The 26,196-nt window shown below is 42.2% G+C and overlaps 2 protein-coding genes and 1 long non-coding RNA gene across 17 annotated transcripts; 1 reads left to right on the top strand and 2 right to left on the bottom strand.

The window, feature by feature from the left end:
- Positions 1 to 2,356: 2,356 nt before the first annotated feature.
- Positions 2,357 to 6,083, bottom strand: LOC135092940 (uncharacterized). 5 transcript variants are annotated; one of them, XR_010263123.1, is made up of 3 exons: positions 5,774 to 6,083; positions 4,829 to 5,292; positions 2,357 to 4,302 (listed from the first exon to the last, which is right to left on the bottom strand). XR_010263123.1 is itself a non-coding variant. In XM_063991750.1 (3 exons), exons 1-2 carry the CDS (start codon positions 6,081 to 6,083, stop codon positions 4,850 to 4,852), a joined length of 462 nt encoding a protein of 153 aa, XP_063847820.1. In that variant the 3' UTR covers positions 2,357 to 4,302; positions 4,829 to 4,849. The 5 variants fall into 5 exon arrangements, 3 of the variants coding, with proteins under 3 accessions (XP_063847820.1, XP_063847821.1, XP_063847822.1); XR_010263122.1 differs by having other exon boundaries at positions 4,782 to 5,001; XM_063991750.1 differs by having other exon boundaries at positions 4,829 to 5,001.
- Positions 6,084 to 9,110: 3,027 nt separating this feature from the next.
- Positions 9,111 to 12,045, top strand: LOC135092944 (uncharacterized). 3 transcript variants are annotated; one of them, XR_010263140.1, is made up of 5 exons: positions 9,111 to 9,415; positions 10,012 to 10,100; positions 10,861 to 10,937; positions 11,224 to 11,288; positions 11,861 to 12,045. It is a non-coding gene; the product is annotated as an uncharacterized LOC135092944 (long non-coding RNA). The 3 variants fall into 3 exon arrangements; XR_010263141.1 differs by having other exon boundaries at positions 11,840 to 12,045; XR_010263139.1 differs by lacking the exon at positions 11,861 to 12,045 and having other exon boundaries at positions 11,224 to 11,711.
- On the bottom strand, positions 11,475 to 16,691 carry LOC135092942 (uncharacterized). 9 transcript variants are annotated; one of them, XR_010263135.1, is made up of 5 exons: positions 15,083 to 16,691; positions 14,688 to 14,818; positions 12,239 to 12,367; positions 11,910 to 11,966; positions 11,475 to 11,616 (listed from the first exon to the last, which is right to left on the bottom strand). XR_010263135.1 is itself a non-coding variant. In XM_063991760.1 (4 exons), exons 1-4 carry the CDS (start codon positions 13,356 to 13,358, stop codon positions 11,603 to 11,605), a joined length of 309 nt encoding a protein of 102 aa, XP_063847830.1. In that variant the 5' UTR covers positions 13,359 to 13,630; the 3' UTR covers positions 11,475 to 11,602. The 9 variants fall into 9 exon arrangements, 3 of the variants coding, with proteins under 3 accessions (XP_063847830.1, XP_063847831.1, XP_063847829.1); XR_010263134.1 differs by having other exon boundaries at positions 12,252 to 12,367; positions 15,083 to 16,600; XR_010263137.1 differs by having other exon boundaries at positions 11,487 to 11,616; positions 11,906 to 11,966.
- Positions 16,692 to 26,196: the final 9,505 nt, after the last annotated feature.

The following is a 26,196-nucleotide window of genomic DNA, read 5'->3' as shown; positions in this document are numbered from 1 at the left end:
AAACTAGATGACCCGTTAGTCCTCACGAGAGAGAGAGAGAGAGAGAGAGAGAGAGAGAGAGAGAGAGAGAGAGAGAGAGAGAGAGAGAAATCACCACTACTTGACCAACACGCAATTCGAGAAAACTAATTAGACCAGTAAAGAAAAAAATAATAACGATATGAATGCAAGCAAATTACACCAATATGACAAACAATTAGAATGGATAACGAATGCTTTTGTTCCGAAGATAATAATAATTCCAACCGCGATTTACGCATAAAGAAATAAATGAGTTAAAAAAAGAACGCAGGCATTATTCAGATTGCCATAATAATAATAATAATAATAATAATAATAATAATAATAATAATAATAATAATAATAATAATCACGTTTCTCCCATGATAATAATGAAGAGTCTATAATTCAGCTTCGTATCTCTCATAGTTTTTATTCCTATACCCATTAAGGGTCGTATTTTTCATCCATATTTATGAGTTTACGAATGCTGCAGCTTGTATTCTGATTGGCTGCCTGCTTCTGACGTCACGATCCCGCCAGCCAATCACGGGACAGCTGGGATTAAAGGGACTAGAAGCCACAAGAAGAAGATTTACGTAAAATACGCTTGTTATGTTTCCGTTTGCTATGATAGTCTCTCTCTCTCTCTCTCTCTCTCTCTCTCTCTCTCTCTCTCTCTCTCTCTCTCTCTCTCTCTCTCTCTCTCTCGTTCAATGTCCTTGTTTGTTTGTGTCTGTTAGTCTAAGATTTTTTTTCATATTTTTTCGTTTGATTTTTTTTTTTTTTTGTCGTTTTATTTATTTTCATCCATTTAATTTTATTTTGCTTTTGTTCTATTCATTTTTTTTTCACGTCTGTTGTTTATTTACACCTGCGATGTGTACAGTACTGGTTTTCATACTGCAGGAAGGATTTAAGTCTATTAAAATCAGTAAAAATAATAATGACCAAAAGAATACTTGGGATGAGGGCTATTCCTTACGAAACGAGACTGAACCTTTTAAATTTACATCCCTTAGAGAGGCGTAGGTTAAGCAGTGATCTGATAGAGGTCCTTAAGTGGTACAGGGAATATAACAATGGTAACAAGCAAAATTCACAGGGTCAGTAATGAGGATAGGAAAGGAAATACTGGAATGAAGTTAGAGGGGGAATAGACTCGTTAATCAGGTTGTTAGTGCCGAGTCATTAGAGAACTTTAAATTAGACAAATGTGTGGATGAGGCCGACAGGTGGAGACAGGTAGGTAAGTTTTCAGAGGGATTGTCACGTGTAGGCCTGATGGCTTTTTGCACCTTCCCTGATCGTCTTATGTTTTGTTTTTTGTTTTTTTTACGACTCTCTCTCTCTCTCTCTCTCTCTCTCTCTCTCTCTCTCTCTCTCTCTCTCTTTTTCTATCATCATCATCATCATCAAACACGCCAACATACCGCCAGACTGCCCGAGGTATACGTAGCACAGACAGAGCACATATAGCTACAATTAAGAAAGTTTTGTCTTATCTTACAAAAAAAAAATTAAAAATAAAAAATAAATATTCTTTAAAACACTTCGGTAGAAAAATCACAGTAGAGCAAATGTTTATAATGTTGTAGTCCTATTTCTTCTTCCAAATGGTGTAAGTATATATTGTTTTAATTCACAAAGCAATTTTACTTGTATCATCCTTTCTCTCTAGCTAGTCTGACATTAAAGCTAATTACATCACTCGAAATGTTTATCTTTCCAAAAACCATTTCTTTCTTATCAATAGAAATAAAACTCATCTTTTGTTCCACTTAGTCACAATCCATATTTAATTTAATTGCCATCAGACGAATTTCCCGCCAAAATGTGACCAAACACGAATTTCCCGCCAAAATGTGACCAAACACTTGAATTTCCCGCCAAAATGTGACCAAACACGAATTTCCCGCCAAATGTGACCAAACACTTGAATTTCCCGCCAAAATGTGACCAAACACTTGAATTTCCAGCCAAAATGTGACCAAACACTTGAATTTCCCGCCAAAATGTGACCACTTGAATTTCCCGCCAAAATGTGACCACACACTTAAATTTCCCGCTAAAATGTGACCAAACACAAATTTCCCGCCAAAATGTGACCAAACACTTGAATTTCGCTCCAAAAATGTGACTAAACATAGCTTCACCCTAATGGCTTGTTGAACAGATAATGTCAGATAATGCTATAAGTATCCATAATTATCATACTGTCTTTATAATTATCATACTATCTTTGTAATTATCATACTATCTTTGTAATTATACTTTGTAATTATCATACAATCTTCATAATTATCATACTATCTTCAGTCTTATGGAAGGGAAGTTGGACACAAAAACATAAATATACAAGTTTTCCATCTGGTAATACAGTTTTTCCCCAACCATCAGCATTTACTCCCTCACTATACATATCTACATCAGTATCTGCAGTTATCATACAATTTTCAGCTTTGTGGAAGGAAACTTGGGCACAAAACCTTAAATACACAGAACTGAGGAGTTTTCATCTGGTAATACACTGTTCTTCCCCAGCCATCAGTATTTACTCCCTCACTATACACATTTACATCAATATCTACAATTATCATACAATTTTCAGTCTTGTGGAAGGGAAGGTAAAAAGATAAATAAATAAATAGCGGACATGAAAGAAATGAAGAGTTTTTATCTGGTACTACACTGTTCTTCCCCCTTACCCTCACTAGTCACATTTACATCAATATCTTGAGTTATCATGCAATTTTCAGTCTTGTGGAAGGAGGCAGGTAAAAAAAAAAAAGTAACACAAGAAAGTTTCCATGAGGTAGTATATTTTTCCTCCCCAGCCATGCAAAAACCACTTCTTTTCATTCCCTGACAGCACCTTGAGTAACCAGTGAGGGTTTCATTGAGGGGACAGTGAAAGTAGACATGCCTGTGAAATCTCAATAACTTACTCCCTTTGACATGGCTGTAGTCTTTCACCTCAACATCCAGCAACTTAAAATCATCCAACATCATTTCCAACACCCTCATTTTCCCTGGTAGAGTTGCAAGGCCTAAAAATCTCCCACCTTTTGCAGCCACAGATCTCTTCTCCAGTGTCTGTCCTTCCTACAACTACAGGTGAACACAGTGAGTCGTTTCAGAGATAAGTTTGTGAAGAAGTGGGAAGGAAAAGCAACACAAATAACCACAACATATCATGAAATATTTTGTTAACTCTTCATTCATCACACACTGTAGTTTCTCCTTACTCTCAGACCAACACTCTTATTCTCAAACACTCTGGGCATTCACCATGACTACATTTCAAAGTTCTCATGTTTTTTTTTTTTTTTCTTTTTCTTTCATGATCCAGAATCCTCCTTTCACTACTGGACATTCTTTTTCCTGTGTCTTTCTGTAAATCTATAGACTTATTTTTGTATTTGTCTCTTAGTTATCAAGCCTTGAAGAAACAAAATTAACTTAGTTTCTTTCATTTCTCTCACTCTTTCTGTCCTTGCAAACATTTTTTTTTCACAGTTCTGGATGTGGAAGGGTTAAACAATCACTAGAATCATGAAAACATAAGCAAAACACACACTTGAGCCTCTTAACTCTTTGACTGCCACTTGGTACATCTTTCCCAACTCACCAATCACTCTTGAGACACCTTTACTTGTTCCACAGCCTCATCCACTCTTTGAAATGGGAAGAAATTGCAAAATATATTGTTTTTCATCACAAACTTTCTTGCAGATGCTTATAAAGACTTCACTCACTGCTTGTGTAGCTGCTAATTGTTTCCTGTCACAGTGAAAGGGTAAAAAGAAGTTAAATTTGAGGTAACACATCAGAAACACTCAAGATATAAAGCCAAGTTACAGTATGACAGCACTATGAGCAGCAGTCATTTGCATCAAGGTCACAGCAATCACTCTTGTCAGTTTTTTTGATGTTCTGGAAAGACTGACTCATGTCCCTCATTATCTTGACCTCCTTCAGCTCTTCCTTTATCTCCCTGCCTAGACCTTCCACATCACTCATTCCTCCTACTGGTGTGTTGGTGTTGCTGTTCCTCTCTCTCACTGGTATGCTGTCAGTGGTGTGTGTGTCTTTTAGTCCCTGTACAGTATTTGCATCTCCCCCACCTCCTGTATCCTGTAGACTCTGGCTGGATGTGTTGCCTACATCTGGAATGGCATTTGTACTTTTGGAGTTCTGTGTGAGTGTGCAGGTATCAAGGGGGTCACTCTGTGGAGGTGAAAGATGTGGTGGTGGTGGTGGCAGTGGTGGTGGTCCCAGCTGGAGGTTGTATGGATGTGGCTGTGGGATGAAGGTAATAATTATAGTCTATCTCTGTCTCCTCTCTTGTGGTCAATCATTGCTTTAAATTTATGAACATTTTGGCATTTAATATCTCCTTATCTGATAACTCCATGTATCAGTGCACTAAGAGGGAAAGATCATCACACCATCATTAATTTGGGTTACAAGTTCATGCATTTGGAGCAACAGAAGATAATTAGGGAAAAATAATCTGCAAGCATGTGTGAGTTGTTTGCTTCAGTGTGTGCTGTTGGGAACACTCTAACCTGGTATAAAGAATGCATGAAGAAACACAAAACTGGTGAACTATTTTGATTGCATAGGAAAGTGTCAATCCTCAAGTAAAGAAGAAAAAATAACACACACACACACACACACACACAGATAGATAGATAGTTTATTGATCACAGCAAGCATTATTAAAAATCACACACACACACATACACAGTTTTGTGTTTTCGTCACCCAGGCTTTACCAGGTTAGTCTTCCCTGCAGTACCAGTGGGCAAGGTTGGGTCTGTACCTGGGAGGGTCGATTCATCATTCAGAAACCTCCAGAGACTGTTGTAGTAAACGCTGGTGTGTGGCGGCAGTCCCCCCTGTTAAACCAGCATCCCAGGCCCTCAGTGACAGCCCAGTTCATCAGACACTCAAACTTCTCCACCTTGGTGAATTTCAGCATGTGTGAAGTGTCGTCTGTGGAGGCACAGGCAGGGTTGTGCATAGCGACCACTATTAAGTCTACAGTTGCCAGTGACCAATGGTACATTTAATGAGGTGCGCAGTGAGCTCCCCGCACTATGGAGCAGCCAAGATCCTGATTAACCTTTGAATGCTACAGCTTCTTCTCGCCTTGATGCAACAGTCTTGCACAAGTTTAGATGAAGATTTTGAAAGACATCTCCAGCAAAAGGCATCATTGAATATCTAATAAAGCTTTGTAGTACTTGCAATTTAATTATTGGAGAGTAACATTGCCAAGAGTTGCTGAAAATAAGATTACATGTGCCATTAGCTTTCAAAGAGTTAAGTTATTTTGAGGCAGTGACTAAGAAATGAAGTTTGGTATTTATATTTTGTGAGAGGTCAAGCTTTTCTTTACTTATATAGAGGCTGTCAGCTGGTGTGAGAGGCATGAAAGCTGAACAGGATTCATATATATCTTACAAATTCCCTTACTGTTGCTGTGTCTCAGCAGCTGAACTTTAACATTTGTCTGCATTCTCAGGGATTAAGAAGCTGAGGAATAACTACATGAATCAACAGAGGTGATTTACTCTTATAATTTGACAACAAAATGTTTGGAAATACAGACAATGTAGTTCATGAGTCTCTAATTCTTAAATTTTCTTTGCTCCCTATTGTAAGATATGGCTAATGGTGAAATAAACCCATTATCACCATCATTATAGACAAATATGACACTTGGGTGAAAAAAAAGACAAAAAACAAGGCTCCCACAACTTACACTCATATCCATTGTCCTCTGCCATCTCCAGCTCCTTCTCCTCCCTTCGAACGAGGATGCCCTTCCTGTGCACCTCCTTCCACAGCCTCACAAACTCCAGCCACACATCACGCCTGCTCCTCTTCACCTTGCTCACTTCATTCACGGCCTCCACCACTCCCTGCCACTTCTCTTTCTTATCCACCAGGGATCTATTGCTGCTGAGACGCGTGAACAAAGGGTCCACCGAGGCGCCTATCTGCTCGATCATGGCCTGGCACTCCTTGTCAGTGAAAGCCGCACACCTCTTCTTGGCTGGTGGTTCTTCCATCTCGACTGCTGTGGACTCTTCTTTCTCCAGTTTGTCAGGCAGGTTTCTCAATCCTACAGCTTAACCAGAGGGTGCAGCAGTGTCTCCCTGAGTGAAAGGATCAAGGTGTTAGTATCTAGGTTGATGTTTTCCTTTAGTGTACAGAGTAATATAGGAGGGTGTATCAGCAAAATTCTCAGGGTCAGCAGTCGGGGTAGAACAAGAAATAATGGGTCTAAAAACATCTAGATTTAAAAAAAGGGCAGGAAGAAATTGGTTCTTAAATAGAGTGGTGGAGGAATGGAGTGGATTTTTTTTTTTTTATTATGTAGCCAAGGGCAACAAAAATACAATAAAAAAAAGCCCATTGAGATGCCAGTCCCCTGTAATCAGGTTGTCAGTGATGAGTCATTAGGGAGCTTTAAAAAATGAGACATATTTATGGATGGGGATGACAGGAGTTGATTGGTAAGCATGATTCATACAGGGACTGCCACATGTAGGCCTGATGGCTTCCAGCAGCTTCCCTTTTCTTATGTTCTTATTATAGAAACACAAGAAAATTACCAGGAGATGAGAGAGTGAGATAAGGAGATATGATGCAGGTGTGAAAGGGGACCTGAAAGAGGTACTGAAGTGGCATAAAGAATATAACAATGATCTAAATTAATTGCTTATATATAACAACAGTGATCTATATGAATTCCTTGTTTAGTACTAGTCAAGATAAGGCTGGGAATAACAAGTTTAAGCTTGATAATGTAAGATTTAGAAGAGATGGGAAGGAACAGTAAACAGAGTGGTTGATGATTGGAATGGACTCAGTAACCAGGTTGTTAGTGCTGAGTCATTAGGGAGCTTTAAAAGATCAGACAAATTTCTAGATGGGGATGACAGGTGGAAATAGGTAGGCATATTTTAAACAGGTACTGCCACATGTAGGCCTGATGGCTTCTTGCAGCTTCCCTTACTTTATATTCTAAAAAGCAAACAGAGTATTAGATGACTGGAATCACTCAGTAACTGGGTTGTTAGTGCAATTCATGGTTAGGCATGATAGGCCAGCACAGATATATAGAGACTAATACTTGTGGACCTAACAGCCTCCTGCAGCTTCCCATATTTCCCTACATTCTTTCAAGCTACTCATGGGAGGTGATGTGGACTCAGCGCCTGGCAGGACACAGAGGACAACCACGAGTCTGAAGTATTACCGATGAGGTGAAGATCAGCAAGATGCCAGTAGTGTCTGCTTGGCCCTGACTGTCCTGCTGCTACACTCTCACCCACACAGTCGCCTCTCACTGCCAAGAGAAGCTGCCTGACAGAGGCTTGCTTGCAGTGTATCATTTTGCAATCCTTCACTGCAAAATTTTGACAGAAAGAATAACAATTAAATTAAGTGATGATGATGATGACAAAATAAAAATCTATCAATCTATATACCACGCTGGCAAGCCTACATGTGGCATCCCCGACAAAGCACCACACACTCTCTTAGTTCCATTAGTCCCTGTTGAAAAGGGAGTTTCATGGACCACTCAAATAATAATAACAGTAACTTCACTTAACCTACACACAGATGTAAAGAAAACACTGAATAAATTAGGGCACTTCCTACTATAAGATAACACAGTAACAGGTTTTCTGGGCTGCCTTTGGTTAATAAAGGATGGTGAATAAATTTGTTTAGATTCAATTCCAGGATATGCCAATAATATTTAACTTACAAGAACACTTTGCAAATAAAACACAATCTCAGTAAAGCAGCGCACAATGCCACCAACTACATGAACGTCTCTACTTTTAAGGGATGCAGTAGCAAATCACGACACATTTAAACTCAACTCTTACAGACGCACACTCACTCTCATGTCCACCTGCACCTACTCTCAATGTCTTCCCTGCCTGCACCTCCGCACCTAGACACAACACCTACTGACCATTACAGTGCACGCCTATGTATTTATTACCTCTAGGTGAAATATTGATTGTTGACAGTATATCTCCCTGATCCAGTGTATCATCCAGCACCGCACGCCTCCAGACCAAATGGTTGTTTACAAGGCAGTGTTGTTGTTATTAGTCGAAAGGTACTGCCTTTCCAACGGCACCTTTCTCTCTCTCTCTCTCTCTCTCTCTCTCTCTCTCTCTCTCTCTCTCTCTCTCTCTCTCTCTCTCTCTCTCTCTCTCTCTCAACACTTTTAGGTTTTAAAGTTCATCTTGCATTCACTATATTCTCTTAATTTTCTTCACTTTCAGGTTTGCTTCATCTCGTAATCACTGTTTTTCTTCGTTTTCTTCACTTTTAGGTTGTTTCTTCTTGAGATCTTCATTATTGGTTCCTGATTTCTTTTAGCCTTTTTTTTTTCAAAACTCAGTAAAGATTCCCTTTGTTTCCTTTATAGCGTTTTCATTAAAAAGACACTCGTGTTGCCAGATGGTGGATGCTGTGGGAAGATTTCGGGAGAACATTTCAGTACATATAGATAAAAATTCGGTATCGGCAGTATCGTCCTTTTCTGACAGTATCGGTATTGGTATCGCCAAGATGAAAATGTATTCCGATACTTTTATTTCAAACACGCTTGGTCAGTCAGTGCATTCCATTGGCTATATTTCATCTTTCTTTGTTTTTTTTTTTTTTTCAATATCTTACTGTGTCCTGTTAATATTAGTTGTTGTATTACCACAAAATCTGTAATAGCAATCTTTTGTCATGAAAGCACCCCTAAAACCCCGTGTAGCTTAAACTAGAGGGTCTTGAGTGTAATTGAGATGAGTGGAGGTGCAGCGCAGAAGTGTTTCGAGTACGGCCCTACTTATGTGTGACTTAACGATCGTCTGAATGTTTTTTACGCTTTGGATGGGATCGAATAAAGACGCTTCTTGTGCAATGCCTTTCATCCTGCAACACAGCTCCTTCCCATCTGTTGTGGTGCACTGCCTTTCAACCCTTCCAAAAGCGCCGAGTCCTTACACAACACTGCACATTACCCCATCCTCCCAAAAAAATTTTACCACTACATTGAAAACATACCAAAATTGTTCCCTCTGTACGTATCTCTCCTCTCATCTGTGCCTGAATGTGAAGAATACTATAGTCTACATCTTCATTTAGTTTGCAAATAATTTATTACTAGGCTTCAACGAGATAAGTGTTTCATAAGGACAAGTATCAGTATCACTCACCCGCTTCGAGACGAGAGAATGAATCCCAGCCGGCTCGTAGTCCACCTCAGTGCTGCACCAGACACAGACGGGGAAGGAGGTTGTCAGTGAGAGCTGCGTGCACACCCGTGGAGTAAGTAACCGACACTTCAAAGGACTGTGGTGGTGGTGTGATGACCGAGGTAAGGAAATGTTTGCGTTACAACTGCGCACACTGCTTTATATTATTATCATCATTATTATCATTCCGCACTGTTATGTTATTCCTGGTGCTCGGGGATGGCACGTGTGACAACGCTTTTGTAGTAACGAGGGCAGGAAGAAGAGCAAGGCAGGAAAATTACAAAAGAAAAAGCAAATAGGGTTTGTAACGAGTTATTTTGGGCACCACATTATCATTCTAGTGAGTCATGGCTGAGGAAAGGCGCGCACACTACTCCCGGGACGCGCAGTGCAATGGGAGACGTCAGGAATGAGGAAATGCAAGGGTAGATTGTGACAGTTGGCAGGAAGTAAGATTGACTACTGAACGAGAGGGAGTTGGTCAGGGAGGGGGGAGGGATAAAGGGGGAGAGGAAGGCAAGTAAGGAGGGATGGAAGAAAAAGAGAGAGACAGGGAAGGAAGAAGGGAAGGAGACAGGAATGGAGGAAGAGAGGGAAGCAGAGAGGGAGGTAGGGATGGAGGAAGAGACGTATAGAGAGTGAATCTTAATAATACCATGTTACTACCTACTACAACGAAACTTTCTCATTCACCTCTCCCTCTTTTTTTTTCCAGGTGTGAAGCGAAGGTTACCCGGAAGCCAAAATGAACCTCACCAAGCTGACAATTAACAAGAAACAACCTGTGACGGAAGTATTAAATGGGTGAGTGAGAGACCATGTGAACCCTAAACCCTGCAAAACCCATTAATTCAAATGGTTCTTGCCCCTTTTGAGTTAAGATTGACTGAAGTGTTTAAGAAGCATTGCACTAAAGGTTTCAGGGTGCCAGTGCCTGTAAATTTTTTTTTAGCCAAGTTGACTTAATTTACTCCTATAATTGCTTTCATCATCCACGTATGACAGTTGACTAAATTTACTCCTATAATTGCTTTCATCATCCACGTATGACATCAAGCATAGGGCTTAAACATCCACTGCCAAAACACTCTCATCATCCACGTATGACATCAAGCATAGGGCTTAAACATCCACTGCCAAAACAGCATTCTTGTCAGAGGTTTTATTTGCGAGACACGGTTATGACACGGGCCCTGCCGTGAGGTGTGTGGAGTGCTCCGAGGGATAACAACTGGTGGAATTTAGCCTGAAAAGCTCATTTGTCTGGGGATACACGTTGCTGTTGAATTTTCATTATTACCTCACGGTGCTACTCTGATGTTACTGACAGTTGGTAACGTTTCCCATTACCTCACGGTGCTACTCTGATGTTACTGACAGTTGGTAACGTTTCCCATAAGTTTTTTTTTTTTATTAATGAGCTTTTTAATTAAGAATAATGTCCATTAGAAATGTGAGGCTTGTGTTGAATTTTTTACTTTAGAATTTGGGAGGGCACCGAACAAGTTCATTCATTACTTGGTGGTGGTACTACTACTAAGCTCACTCGCTCTTCGCCCTACAGGTGCAGTAAGTAGTTCGTGGAAGGCGGCTAGACCGGTTAGTCGTCCTAAGGTATGAGAAAAAGTTCGTCGTCTCAAGGTATGAAATTTCATAAGTTCGTAGGTAGTAAATATAAACGTAATTATTATTATTAATTGACTAAAATATAAATAAACAGTATCAATAAATTATATTTTAGTCAGACTAATTACAATATATATATTTTTTTTTAAGTTGTTCAACATGATTTATGCTATATATAATTTAGCATCATATTCAACATGATTTATGCTATATATAATTTAGCATCATATTATATATGTTATATACATGTATACACACAATGTTGTCAGAGTAGACACTGCCAGTCCACTCGTCTGATCAGGAAGGCGGCTCCATCCACGCTTGGGAATGGAGGAGCACCGACCGCAGGGGGCAATGTTGGAACAGGTGATGTCCGTCTTCTTGCTCACCCAATCTTGATCTTCATTTTCTTGCACTTCCTTCATCTTTTTTATTGCTGTCCATCTCAGACCCTTCTCGTCTCCCTGCCGCTGGTCGTCGTCCCTCCTGCCATTTCTCTTCGTCACGCTGTCTTGCTTTTCCTCCTCACTTGATCTTTAAATTTTCTTATCCTTCCTTCTTCGTCTTCCTTCTTCGTCTGTTTTATTGATGTCCAACCCTTCTCGTCTCACTGCCGCTAGTCGTCCCTTCTTCCTCTTCGTCGCGCTGTCTTGGTCAGTGTTCATGCCGTCCTCTTCACATCATTCCTCCGTACCTGAAAAGTATTAGGTGTTATTGTTCGTATTAACACTATTGAAGAAAGCCGATGATTCACCCTTATGTATAACTAATGTATAAAAAGTAAAAGTATCTTTGGGTTTTATTGATGGACAAAAACTTCCCTCCCATATTTTTCGCTACATTCCTTCTCAATCCTTGTGTAGTTATGATTTGTACCTCTGAACCAACACTGGTCTGCTACCATGCCGCATTAACAGCGACGCTCATCCTTGGCGCAGCTGTCCCCGTAACTCAATACCCCCGCCTGCCCCAACTTAACCTACTCACGGCAAGTGGGAGGCAGCGTGGTCCAGAGAATGACAGTACCCGTTCGTCTTCCTTCAACTGAAAGGAAAATTACAGGAACAGTGTTTTTGGTGATGATAAATAGAACTGTACTTTATATAAAGATACCACACATTAACTTTCATTGCTTCACCATCCAATGAAGAAGCGGGGGAAGATTAAAAGGAAGGGGAGAAGGGAAGAGAGCAGAAGTACTTATCAAAGGATGATAAAAATTGGAATTAGGTAGTGTCTTGAAATTTCCCTACAATGACCTGATTACCATGGCCAAGTGAAGGCTGATGTACCGTGACTACTACTACTACCCCCACCTGACAAACTCACTCGTGGCAAGGTGGTCACCCTCCATCCCTCTCTGCAGGCGCTCCACGGCCACACACATGAACCCAGCGCCTCCACACGTCACAAAGGAAAACTGGTTTGAAGTAATGCGAGTCCATCTGAAGAAAAAAAAAAAAAAAACACATAAAAACAGAATATTGACGTAGCTGAAAATATTGGCAAACTGAAAATACTAACAACCACAAAAAAACTAACAAGAACTAGAGATACTGACGCACAAGACCTGAAAATACTCGACAAGAACTGAAATATTGACAAAAACATCCGACAAAAAAACAAAAAAATAAGGGAAGCTGCAAGAAGCGACCAGGCCTACACGTGGCAGTCTCGCTCGACTTAGTCATTTTAAAAACTACCCACTGATATGAAACTAATAATTCAGGAAATTTGAGGAAAGAAAATAACTAAAATGTCCATAATCACGTGTCAAGCTGGCTGGCGGTGGGTGGAGGCGCCGCGCATGCCAGACAAGCTTGCGTTGAGTCACACAGCACCGAGGAAAGCCACAATTCCGGATCAAAACAGCTTCAACCCACATGCACATCTAATCTCGCCCCGCCGCCTTCCTCCGCTCGCCACACAAACCCAGTGCACCAACAGCCGCTGCCACCTCTTCATTAACTCACTATCCATCAGCCACGGCAGCCATGACACACAACGACACCTGACGTAACAATCTACCCCTCATTAACCAGTCAATTCGACCATTAGCACACTAACATTGATAACGCTTACGTAATACACCTGTCATCTCTATATACACCTTTACTGACAACACACGCAACAAAAAGCCTCAATACAAAGCATCAAACACGGACACCTTAACTTGCCATGAACAAGAGGAGGAGACGAGGCGGCGTGCACCCTTCCTCCATGAAAGCTTGAGACGCACTGCCTGGCTGATAGACACCGTGACTGACAACACACGCAACAGAAAGCTTCAATACAAAGCACCAAACACGGATACCTGAACTTGCCATGAACAAGAGGAGGAGGAGACGAGGCCGCGCACACTCTCCCTCCACGAAAGCTTGAGACGCACTGCCTGGCTGATGGAACCGGCACTACGGCAGACCCCCGACCTAACATTCCTGAAGCCACGCCTACCTCTTTCACTTCCTATTCTTTTCACTTTACATTTTAGTTATTTCTCTTCCGTGCGCTGGAAATATATACAACTGACTTCACGTATTTGTTGAGTAATGGAGCTGAATGAGAGATATACGGGAGAAAATATATTAAACTTTTTTTTCCTTACACGAGCTGTCATTATTGTCTTGGGGCCTTAACTACCATTGAATTGGAGCCTCGTTATGTCTCCCTGTCCTTCCCTTCGTATCTACACATGAGGAGGATAGATAACATAAGTAGCGTCATCATAAACATACGCGAATGGATTTAACTGTATGTTTTTTTTGTTTTTTTTCTAGAAGAAAAATAAAACGAAGAAAAATAGTGCTTGTCTTGTGTGTTTCTCTCGTTATCCTTCCCATCTTACCTGTGAACACAAAGTTATGTATCCATCTATAGATATAAATATACGTAACTTCCTTTCAAAACTCCTGGATAAAAAAAAAAAGAAAGTGAAATATGATAAGACAGTAACAATGAATAAATATATATAATTATAACATACCTCGTTGTGCTACTTCATCTCCACTTTCTAATCACAAAATATTATGAAAAAAAAGACTAAAAATATGACGTAATCGAACCACTTCAATGCTCCTGGACGAGAAAAAACAATAAATGATAAAAATAACAATAAATAAATAAACATACATGATAATAACATACCTACATTGCTATATTTCAATCACCTTCGAATCACGTATCAAAAAAATATATATGAAATAATCGAATCAAAGCAAAGGAAGTGGCATAGATACATCAAGACAAAAAAAAAAAAAAAATGATATTCTTTCCTTGCCTTTCAGCTACAAGTCTTAACAACCTAACCGATAACAACCTAACCACCATTCGGAAACGCTTTGTTCTCTTAGCATGACTATTTTCAAAAGCCAAAAGCATGATTAGCCGTGTTCCCAAGACTCTTTCCTCTGTTAATAATGTGTAAATCTTGTTAATCTGTCACTTGAACCGTAAAAAACACTCTTGAAAACTCGTGCAACTTTATGTAGGGTCTTGTGAAAGTAGCCGAGGTGCATTGAAGCGCTTCCTTACTTCCATACAGCCTCTCACACTTGTCTTGCTATTGAATCACTAACAGCCCCATCCTCCCGTTAGGTTATTGTGTCACGCTTCACACCTTTCCTTCACTCAGAGCCACAGGTGAGGTCATTAGGCTCACGCGTGCACCTGCAATACATGAAACTGGCGCAGGTGTGTTTGTGTTTCTGAATGGCTATCTCTCTCTCTCTCTCTCTCTCTCTCTCTCACACACACACACACACACACAGCTTCTTCCTTGTCGTGGTGATAAGCAGACGCCTGTTTTGCCTCTTTGTCGTGATCTCCCCGGGCGGCGACGACGGCGGTGGTCACAGTTTCCAGAAACACAAGACGCCCGCCACTCCTCACGAACAATTCTGTGGAAATCAGAAGAAATAAATATATGTATGCACTTCATTTTTCTTTCCTTGTGTCTAGTCTGGTCTCCTCTGATCTGTACTGCTTCGGTGGAAATTACATTAAATAAACATACTTCTACACTTGACTCCCCTCAAACATCCGCGAGCGGAAGATAAAATCTTTACAAAAAAATAAAAAATAAATAAATAAATAATTAATTAATTAATTAATAATAACTAATAACAAAAAAATTTAAAAATATGACGCACAGGTCAATCTACCTTTATTGAAGGAGTACATTGTTCCAGCGTGAAGCAAGGCGTGGAAGCGTTCCCCAGACTCTGGAAGTGCCCTGTTAAAGAACGCTTCCCCGAAACAAACTTCTGCTGCTGCCCTCTGTTGCGGGGAACGTGCACGCCTTCCTCGCGCCGCTCCCTCTCCATGTTCTGGATGTGGGCACCAGTGTCGGGGTCAACAAGTAGAGGAGGGGTGAACAAGAAGAGGGAATGCTTGACGGTGAAATGCGTGAAGCCGTGCCCTTGCAGACCGTCGTAGCCACGCCAGCAGTGAGTGTGTGGGTGGTGGGCTCGGGGCGCTCAGTGTGTTCTTGAACAACACAAAGAGGGGTCTGTTGATCCCGACGCTCTACAGGGACCAGCAAGAAGCGTTTTGCGTTTTTTGCGATTTTGGAGGGATAGAAAAGTTGGGTGAAATATGAAGAGGTAAAGTGGGTGGGAAGGGAAGAGTGGAGGTTTATAGTGAGAAAGGAAATATAGTAGGAGACAAGTTGGGGGGCAAACCGTCTTGCTTTTTGACAATGTAATATCCTCGGGGAGTGTGTTAGTTATTCGACAAGGGGCAGATCCTAGACCGACTGTTAGCTATTATCATAATATGCAGTTTTGTTTTGTCTATTTATTATTTATTCATTTATTTATTTGTTTAATTTATTTAATTTTCCTCCTCATCCCCTCTCCGCATCCGGGTGTCAGCTGACAGAACCGGTGTCCTTCACCCATTGCCGGGGGAAGGTGGTGAACGGTGAGCCACCTTGCTCCACACGGCCGTCAGGGGCACCACACCTCCGTCCCGGCAACTCAGGGCTCTGAGCAGAGGCGGGAGGAAACTATCACGTGCTTTGGATTGTTATGATGATGATTTAGTTGTTGAAGCGTTTTGAGTCACGTTCCACTCCACCTGCAGCCCACGTTCCCTGCAACAGCCGGCCACGGTTATATTTTCCTTTCCCAAACTTGGCCTCGTGTATTTCAACAGATTTTTTCAGACACGGCCAAGTTCCCCGCAATGTTTCTCAGTGTAGCGGAAAATAAGAACGATTGTTTATTAAAAAGAAAGTCACTGGTACACTTGGGACACTCAACTGTGCATCTGATTAGTCTGTGGCTGCAAAGGAAGTCATTCCGCGTTTCCACGTTTTGAAATTTCTGTGAAGGTTGGATGAAATTCAGATCGCAACAAAGGTTCACGTCCACCATGTCTGACAAACGCAAGCAAGATGGAATCCCTGTTGACACGTAGGTGTGTATAGATACCTTCACCCGACAGCAGAGTCTATTGTCTGGCAAGTTAGCAACAACACAGGGGACCCAAGCGTTTATACATGGAGTGTTGGCATTGTGTATTGTTCGGAATTGCATTCCATTGACATGCATCGTTCCCCTTCCTTGTCCTGGAACTTAGAGCTTGTGTCACTTCTACCCTATGTCGAAAAAATTAATTATGGCTTTCCCAGGTGAAAAATAGAAAATAGAGCGGCGTCACTCCTACTATTTGTTTATGAAGGTGACCATACGTAGCTATATAAGTATCAGAAACAATGAGAAACTAGTTTTTATTGGTTGTATAAACACACACACACAAAAAAAAAATAAATAAATAAATAAATAAATCACCGAGTGTTTCTCCACACGGCCAGCCACTCCCGCCACCTTTGCCCTTCCCTCCCCACCTCCCTCCCACCCGCCTCCCTCGCAGCAACAATATACACTCTTTGTATCTGTTGGCTGCGCAGGCACCACGTAGAGAATTTTCTCATACTTCAGTTTCAGTGGTTATGATAACGTGACAACCACGCAGGCTGTGGCAGGGGTCCTTACCACTGCACGTGCTTTTCAACTCGAAATTGAGACGTTGAAAGTCAGAGGGAGGAAAAAAAAACGGCGAACAAAGTAGCCAATCAGACAACACGCCGGCCAAAGACAACACCTCACCAAGCAGTGGCTCAGGCAAGTGTCCCTTGTAAATAACGTCCTGATCGCTCACTGCAGGGCTCACGAGTAACCGGTTTGCCGAGTGTTGCTCACCGCCTCACTGCGCAGTAGGCTTCCCAAGAGCCGTATTAACAAAGATCCATAGAATCATGCCTAGCCTTCTGTTTAAAGAACCTTCCGCCGGCGGCTTGGGGGTTCTAATTTTTAGACTCGTCGCAGACCCGGTCATACGGAGCTCGCCTGCACACGCCACGCCAACAGTCGCGCCGCCGTGATGGTTGCAGCGAGTGACATGTTGCTCTAAATGACTCTGTGTTTTCAACATGTGGAGCTTTATCTGCATTCTGGTCACACTCGTGCTCCCAAGAGTTTTTCCTACTTAATGTAATAATATATTTCAGCATTCAATGATAAACTGTTGAAAATAGCGAGCATAAGTAAAATATTTTATAAATATTTCATTTCTTTTAACATCTTCACAGTTGAACTCGTAATTCCATTTTCTTTTTTGTTGTATCAAGGTTTTACAATACATCTTGACTGTACAGCCACTGCTGAGTGTGGTGGCGTCAACCAAAGCTGGCTGTCCCGTATGTGAAGTGAGTTATGGCAAATAAGCAGAATGCGGCAAAGCGGAGGGTCTGACGAAGGAAGGTCATGAAACAAGAAAGATGTGCCGTCAAAAGTTACCAACTGGGAGGTGTTTCCGAGACTGAAATGACTATTTTTATATGCGATGGACACCAAAAGGTGCTCCTGGCCAAACCACCGCTGTGCCCTCCAGGGGCCAGGCGGAGCGGTGGGTTGCAGAGATGTGCACTAACAAAATCAGAACCTCCCTCGCTCCGCTCGTGGAATAATGATAATAATAATAATAATAACAATAATAATAACAACAGTTCACAGCTTTATTAACAAACAAACAAACAACACAATACCACACCTGCCAACAAAGCTTCCCCGGTCAGGTGTGCCCACGCTAATCTACAAACACACCTGCACATTTTAATTAAAGTGATATAATAACATTCCCATATGGCATCAGTTGCAAGCAGCAGCAGCAGTAGTGGTGGCTGCAATAGTAGTACCTAGTAGTAGTAGTAATAGTAGTAGTAGTAGTAGTAGTAGTAGTAGTAGTAGTAGTAGTAGTAGTGGTGGTGGTGGTGGTGGTGGTGGTGGTGGTGGTGGTGGTGGTCTTTGGAGGAGGAGGAGGAATACAAAGGAATACAAAGGAAAGCCAAACAGCAACAGACCTTTTGTTCCTTGCAAGGCTGTTTGGTAACTACTTCTAACTAGCTACAGTGAAGAGAGACAGGACAGCACAGCAGAAGGCTCCTCCCCACCCACCACTCCCTCCAGCTTGCGCTGGCATGGAAATAGTTGGGAAAAGTACCATGCAGTATGGAAAAACTGACAAGGAATTTTCATAGGAAAGGTTGAAAGGAAATTCTACTATTCACCCTACGGTGAACTCTATACGCCTATCTGAAAGTTAATGCAATTTGTAATAAAACTGGTATCTGTAAAATAAAAGAGTTTATTAGTGAATTTAGTAATTATTCAGACAAGAAGAGAGCTTGTTGGGGATTTGCTTTTAAATATTTGTCTATTTTATTTTTGAATGATTCAATAGAATTGCTGTTTACGATTTCTGCAGGAAGTTTATTCCATGTATTTACTGTGCGATTAAAGAAAAAATGTTTGGCCTCGAGGGATTTAAAACGTTTGGGTATAATCTTGAATCCATTATTTCTTGTTAGGTTAGAATGATCAATGGTAAAATATTTATGTGCATCAATGTTACTATATCTTTTAAAAATTCTGAACGTTTCAATTAGGTCTCCTCTTATCCTGCGCTTTGTTAAACTAAATAGGAAAAGGAAGAGGAGGAGAAGGAGGAGGAAGAGGAGGAGGAGGAGGAGGAGGGGATGGATAGACGAATCATTTGTGAAAACAGGTCCTTTTATATTCCTCCTCCTCCTCCTCGTCCTCCTCCTCCTCCTCCTCCTCTTCTTCCATATTTTCTTTCTCCCTCCTCCTCTTCTTCTTTAACATTTTAGGAAGACTACGTTGTTATAAAAACAAAACACACACACACACACACACACACACACACACACACACACACACTAAATGCATCTCACCTCCTCAACATTCATGATATTTTGACTATCTGTGTAAGAGAGAGAGAGAGAGAGATTGTTTAAGGGCATCTCTCTCTCTCTCTCTCTCTCTCTCTCTCTCTCTCTCTCTCTCTCTCTCTCTCTCTCTCTCTCTCTCTCTCTCTGAAGGAGTCAGTGAAGGACGCACTGTAGACACTGAAGGAGTCATTGAAGGCACTGAAGGAGGCACTGAAATAGGCACTGTAGGCACTGAAGGAGTCACTGAAGGCACTGAAGGAGTCACTGAATGAGTCACTGTAGGCACTGAAGGAGTCATTGAAGGCACTGAAGGAGTCACTGAAGGAGTCACTGAAGGCATTGAAGGAGTCATTGAAGGCACTGAAGAAGGCACTGAAGGCACTGAAGGAGTCACTGTAGGCACTGAAGGAGTCATTGAAGTCACTGAAGGACGCACTGAAGACACTGAAGGAGTCACTGAAGGCACTGAAGGAGTCATTGAAGATACTGAAGGAGTCACTGTAGGCACTGAAGGAGTCACTGAAGACACTGAAGGAGGCACTGAAGGCACTGAAGGAGGCACTGAAGGCACTGAAGGAGTCATTGAAGGCACTACCACCGTTTGGTTAAGGGACAATAAAGTGCTTCAAATGTTTCACTGAAGGAGGCACTGTAGCCAATGAAGGAGGTGGTGGAGGAGTCACTTTAATAACTGAAGGAGATGCAACAGGAGCCTCCCTCAGCGAAGGATGCACAGGGGGAACATACACGCAGGAGACACAGAGAGGCTCACGTGACAAGCCACTCAGTTACGCCTCCACGCCTCCACGCCCCCACGCCTCGCCTCAGCACCTCAATGCCGCTCCCTAAGGATATCAATGTGCGACGGTGTATCTTGATTTCCACCCTATGAAACCAGACGGTGAACAAGATCATCAGGTGTTGGTATGAACTCCTCGAAGCATTCACATATGACAGGATTACACCTTCTTCTGCCATCATTTTGTTGTTCTATGCAGGGCACATTTTTGATGACAGAGGCGTGGCCTGGCTGCACCCCCTGCCTGGAGTCAGGGTACAAGGGCCCCATCAGCACCAGCACCACCACCATCACCAGCGGGACAGCAGCCAACCGCATCTTGGGGTAAGCAGCGCTAAGGATTGTCTGGAGTGTGAAGTGGAGCGTGTGGAGTGCACAGAGCGGCTGTTCTGTCCTGTCTCCGAGTGTCTCGTCCACGCTGCCTTCCACTGCTGCAAGTTACATGGCACCGTCATGCACCGTCTCCAGCCAATCATTGCGCGCCAAACTCGTGACGTCACATGCAGTGGGAGGAGGTTCTAAAACCAGCCTGCTAAAGTTTATTGTATTTTTTTCTCATTTTTATGGACGTGTCCCTAGGGCTGCCTCCTTCAGTGCACCTGACACGAGGCCACGGGGATAGGCGCGGCGGGGAAGGCAGCGTGAAGACAACCTTACCTCAGCCACCTGGCAACACCACACCGCCTGCCTGGTGGGGATCGAACCCGTGAACTCGTAAATTCTTGAACCATTTAACATTTGAAGCGCCGAGTCATTTCACCTCGTGTCATGCTGGGAGGGTGCGAGGAGAGAGAGAGAGAGAGAGAGAGACCTTGCTCTCACGATTTAAGTGGCAGGACCTTCCTTGCCGGTTTTACTTGGCAACCCTGTCTTTACTTGTTTTATCAGGCTGGATTAAGATATGAAGGGGTCTACATACAGCCGGAATACCTGTTGGAGAGGAAAGGCATTGATTGGGGCTGCGACGGCCCCCCCTCGCCTCCCTCCCTCCTGTCATGCATTCCTTCGTACCACCACCATCAACAACAACAACACCAACACCATCAACACCACCACCACCACCACCACCACCAACAACAACAACAACAACAACAGCAACAACAACAACAACAACAACAACAACAACAACAACAACCACAACAATAACAACAACAACAACAACAACAACTACCAGTAAAACGCGTCGGAAGGCGATTGACGAGCGAAACTGTCATTAATGCATCTGTGGAAGGAATATTTCACTGAGAGAGAGAGAGAGAGAGAGAGAGAGAGAGAGAGAGAGAGAGAGAGAGAGTGGCAATATGAGGGACCTTCACATGTGGCATTTGCTTAATATTCAAATCAGTCTAGCTCAAAACTTTGCGGGAGCCGAGTGGATGTACGAGTACTTTATGCCGTTGGATAAGACATTTCATTCAGCGTCCAGTGGCAGGTGTCAGCCATTTTTAAGAAAAGAAAAAAAAAAAGGTGAAAATTTAGTAGGTTTTGAGATATAATTTTCGACACCCTTCTACTTTTTGCAAGTCACCCATCGACTTGAACCAATATTAGAGATGAAAGTTATATCATATAAAATTGCTAGAGTTGTGCTATCACATGGTGCTAATTTCGTTACTATCGGCCGCGTAGTTCCAGAGATATAGCGTTTGAACAGCGTCACGGTCGAGCCGGGCAGGGCCGTGCTGGGCCGCTCAAAACGAAAACTTTAACTCCCTTAGTACTGCTACAGCTACAAACAGTGACAGTGACAGTAATGCACAGACACCCATCCTGACGCAGCACGCACAGTGACAGACACACCACAGTGCACCACGTGGGGGACAGACAGACTGTGAAAACTTTGAAGTGCTTCAAGACACTTTCTGTGTTCATGTATATTTTTTGCAGATTTTTATATATTGTATATATTTGTATATTGTATATATTTTTTATCTTTTAATGTTAGACTAAGTAGACAAAGTTAGGAAGATACATAGATAGATAGATAGATAGATAGACAGATAGACAGAGAGATGGATAAATAAATAGAGAGAGAGAGAGAGAGAGAGAGAGAGAGAGAGAGAGAGAGAGAGAGAGAGAGAGAGAGAGAATGATTGAGTATATATATATATATATATATATATATATATATATATATATATATATATATATATATATATATATATATATATATATATATATATATATATATATATATATATATATATATATATATATATATATATATATCAAAAGGAAACAGTTACAGTAAATACTCGTTCGCTATACTGGACATTATCATTTCATTGCAGGACGCTGCAGCGATAAAAAAAAAAAATAATAATAATAATAATAATAAAATAAGAAAAAAATAAGAAAAAATACAATAAACTTTAGCAGGCTGGTTTTGGAGCCTCCGCCCACTGCATGTGACGTCACGAGTTTGGCGCGCAATGATTGGCTGGAGACGGTGCTTCCCTGGCGGGCCTTGTCATGCAACCTGCAGCAGTGGAAGGCGGCGTGGACGAGACACTCGGAGACAGGACAGAACAACCGCCCTGTGCACTCCACACGCTCCACTTCACAAGATACAAGCCTTAGCGCTGCTCACCCCAAGATGCGGTTGGCTGCTGTCCCGCTGGTGGTGGTGGTGGTGCTGGTGCCGATGGGGACCCTGTACCCTGACTTTAGGCAGGGGGTACAGCCAGGCCACGCCGCTGTTATCTTCACAGAACTGGGCTGCAAAAAACCCTACATAGAGTGTAATGTTCCTGGCTGTAACAGTACATGCGTCAGGGTGGCCTTCCCATCATCTGTCGCCCATGTTCCCGACCCTGTTGTGATCCCGATGGCTGTTAGTCCTCCGAGGAAATGATTTCCACTGTACTTTGACAAGTGAGGAAACACATCTCTGTGTTTCCTGCGCGTATGTTGTCCCCTGTGCATCCTTCGCTGAGGGGGGGGTCCTGCTGCACCTCCTTCAGTGACTACAGTGACTTCTCCACTGCCTCCTTCAGTGACTCCTTCAGTGAAACATTTTATTATCCCTTGACCAAGTGGTAGTGGTGCCTTTAATGACGCCTTCAATGCCTACAGTGCCTCCTTCAGCACCTTCAGTGACTCCTTCAGTGCCTTCAGTGACTCCTTCAGTGACTCCTCCAGTGCCTTCACCACCACCACCACCACTACTACTACTACTACTACTACTACTACTTTTTTTTTTTTTATGTAGGAGGGACACTGGCCAAGGGCAACAAAAATCCCATAAAAAAATGCCCACTGAAATGCCAGTCCCAGTCCCATAAAAGGGTCAAAGCGGTAGTCAAAAACTGAAGGATAAGTGTCTTGAAACCTCCCCCTTGAAGGAATTCAAGTCATAGGAAGATGGAAATACAGAGGCAGGCAGGGAGTTCTAGAGTTTACCAGAGAAAGGGATGAATGATTGAGAATACTGGTTAACTCTTGCGTTAGAGAGGTGGACAGAATATGAGTGAGAGAAAGAAGAAAGTGTTGTGCAGCGAGGCCGCGGGAGGACGAGAGACATGCAGTTAGCAAGATCAGAAGAGCAGTTAGCATGAAAATAGCGGTAGAAGACAGCTAGATATGCAACAACTACTACTACTATTGCAGCCACCACTACTGCTGTTGCTACTGCTGCTGCTGCTGCTGCTGCTGCTGCTGCTGCTGCTGCTTGCAACTGATGCCACTTTATTGTCCCTTAACCAAACGGTGGTGGTGCCTTCAGTGACTCCTTCAGTGCCTTCAGTGACTCCTTTAGTGCCTTCAGTGACTCCTTCAGTGCCTTCAGTGACTCCTTCAGTACCTTCAGTGACTCCTTCAGTGCCTACAGTGACTCATTCAGTGACTCCTTCAGTGCCTTCAATGACTCCTTCAGTCTCTACAGTGCGTCCTTCATTGACTCCTTCAGAGAGAGAGAGAGAGAGAGAGAGAGAGAGAGAGAGAGAGAGAGAGAGAGAGAGAGAGGATGCCCTTAAACAATAACTCTCTCTCTCTCTCTCTCTCTCTCTCTCTCTCTCTCTCTCTCTCTCTCTCTCTCTCTCTCTCTCTCTCTCTCTCTCTTATCATGAATGTTGAGGAGGTGAAAATTAATGTATTTAGTGTGTGGGAATACTGTGTGTGTGTGTGTGTGTGTGTGTGTGTGTGTGTGTGTGTGTGTGTGTGTGTGTGTGTGTGTGTGTTTTATTTCTATAACAACGTAGTCTTCCTAAAATGTTAAAGAAGAAGAGGAGGGAGAAAAAAAATGTGGAAGAAGAGGAGGAGGAGGAGGAGGAGGAATATAAAAGGACCTGTTTTCACAAATGATTCGTCTATCCATCCCCTCCTCCTCCTCCTCCTCTTCCTTTTCCTATTTAGTTTAACAAAGCGCAGGATAAGAGGAGTCCTAATTGAAGTGTTCAGAATTTTTAAAAGATATAGTAACATTGATGCACATAAATATTTTACCATTGATCATTCTAACCTAACAAGAAATAATGGATTCAAGATTATACCCAAACGTTTTAAATCCCTCGAGGCCAAACATTTTTTCTTTAATCGCACAGTAAATACATGGAATAAACTTCCTGCAGAAATCGTAAACAGCAATACTATTGAATCATTCAAAAATAAAATAGACAAATATTTAAAAGCAAATCCCCAACAAGCTCTCTTCTTGTCTGAATAATTACTAAATTCACTAATAAACTCTTTTATTTTACAGATACCAGTTTTATTATAAATTGCATTAACTTCCAGATAGGCGTATAGAGCTCACCGTAGGGTGAATAGTAGAATTTCCTTTCAACCTTTCCTATGAAAATTCCTTGTCAGTTTTTCCATACTGCATGGTACTTTTCCCAACTATTTCCATGCCGGCTCAAGCTGGAGGGAGTGGTGGGTGGGGAGGAGCCTTCTGCTGTGCTGTCCTGTCTCTCTTCCCTGTAGCTAGTTAGAAGTAGTTACCAAACAGCCTTGCAAGGAACAAAAGGTATGTTGCTGTTTGGCTTTCCTTTGTATTCCTTTGTATTCCTCCTCCTCCAAAGACCACCACCACCACCACCACTACCACCACCACCACCACTACTACTACTACTACTACTAGGTACTACTATTGCAGCCACCACTACTGCTGCTGCTGCTGCTATTTGCAACTGATGCCATATGGGAATATTATATCACTTTAAAATGTGCAGGTGTGTTTGTAGATTAGCGTGGGCACACCTGATCGGGGAAGCCTTGTTGACAGGTGTGGTATTGTGTTGTTTGTTTGTTTGTGTGCTTGTTTGCTTGCTTCATTTATTTGGCTTTTGTTTGTGTTCTTGTTTGTTGCTCAAATTACTGTGTTGTTCTGTTCCTGTTCTTGCCTTAATAAAGCTGTGAACTGTTATTATTATTGTTATTATTATTATTATTATTATTATCATTATTCCACGAGCGGAGCGAGGGAGGTTCTGATTTAGTTAGTGCACATCTCTGCAACCCACCGCTCCGCCTGGCCCCTGGAGGTGCGGCACAGCGGTGGTTTGGCCAGGAGCACCTTTTGGTGTCCATCGCATACAAAAATAGTCATTACAGTCTCGGAAACATCTCCCAGTCGGTAACTTTTGACGGCACATCTTTCTTGTTTCATGACCTTCCTTCGTCAGACCCTCCGCTTTGCCGCATTCTGCTTATTTGCCATAACTCACTTCACATACGGGACAGCCAGCTTTGGTTGACGCCACCACACCCAGCAGTGGCTGTACAGTCAAGATGTATTGTAAAACCTTGATACAACAAAAAAGAAAATGGAATTACGAGTTCAACTGTGAAGATGTTAAAAGAAATAAAATATTTATAAAATGTTTTACTTATGCTCGCTATTTTCAACAGTTTATCATTGAATGCTGAAATATATTATTACATTAAGTAGGAAAAACTCTTGGGAGCACGAGTGTGACCAGAATGCAGATAAAGCTCCACATGTTGAAAACACAGAGTCATTTAGAGCAACATGTCACTCGCTGCAACCATGACGGCGGCGCGACTGTTGGCGTGGCGTGTGCAGGCGAGCTCCGTATGACCGGGTCTGCGACGCGACTAAAAAATTAGAAACACCCAGCCACTGGGGGAAGGTCCTTTAACTTGCTCCGCAGCTTAAAGCATTTATTACCTCGTATTATTATTATTATTATTATTATTATTATTATTATTATTATTATTATTATTACCATCATTGACACCACCACCACCAGACTGGACGAGGA

The sequence above is a fragment of the Scylla paramamosain genome, chromosome 41, assembly GCF_035594125.1.
Source record: "Scylla paramamosain isolate STU-SP2022 chromosome 41, ASM3559412v1, whole genome shotgun sequence".
In the NCBI taxonomy this organism is placed as follows: domain Eukaryota; kingdom Metazoa; phylum Arthropoda; class Malacostraca; order Decapoda; family Portunidae; genus Scylla; species Scylla paramamosain.
Note: the sequence above shows the minus strand (reverse complement) of the source record. Positions and strands in the feature narration are given on the sequence as shown.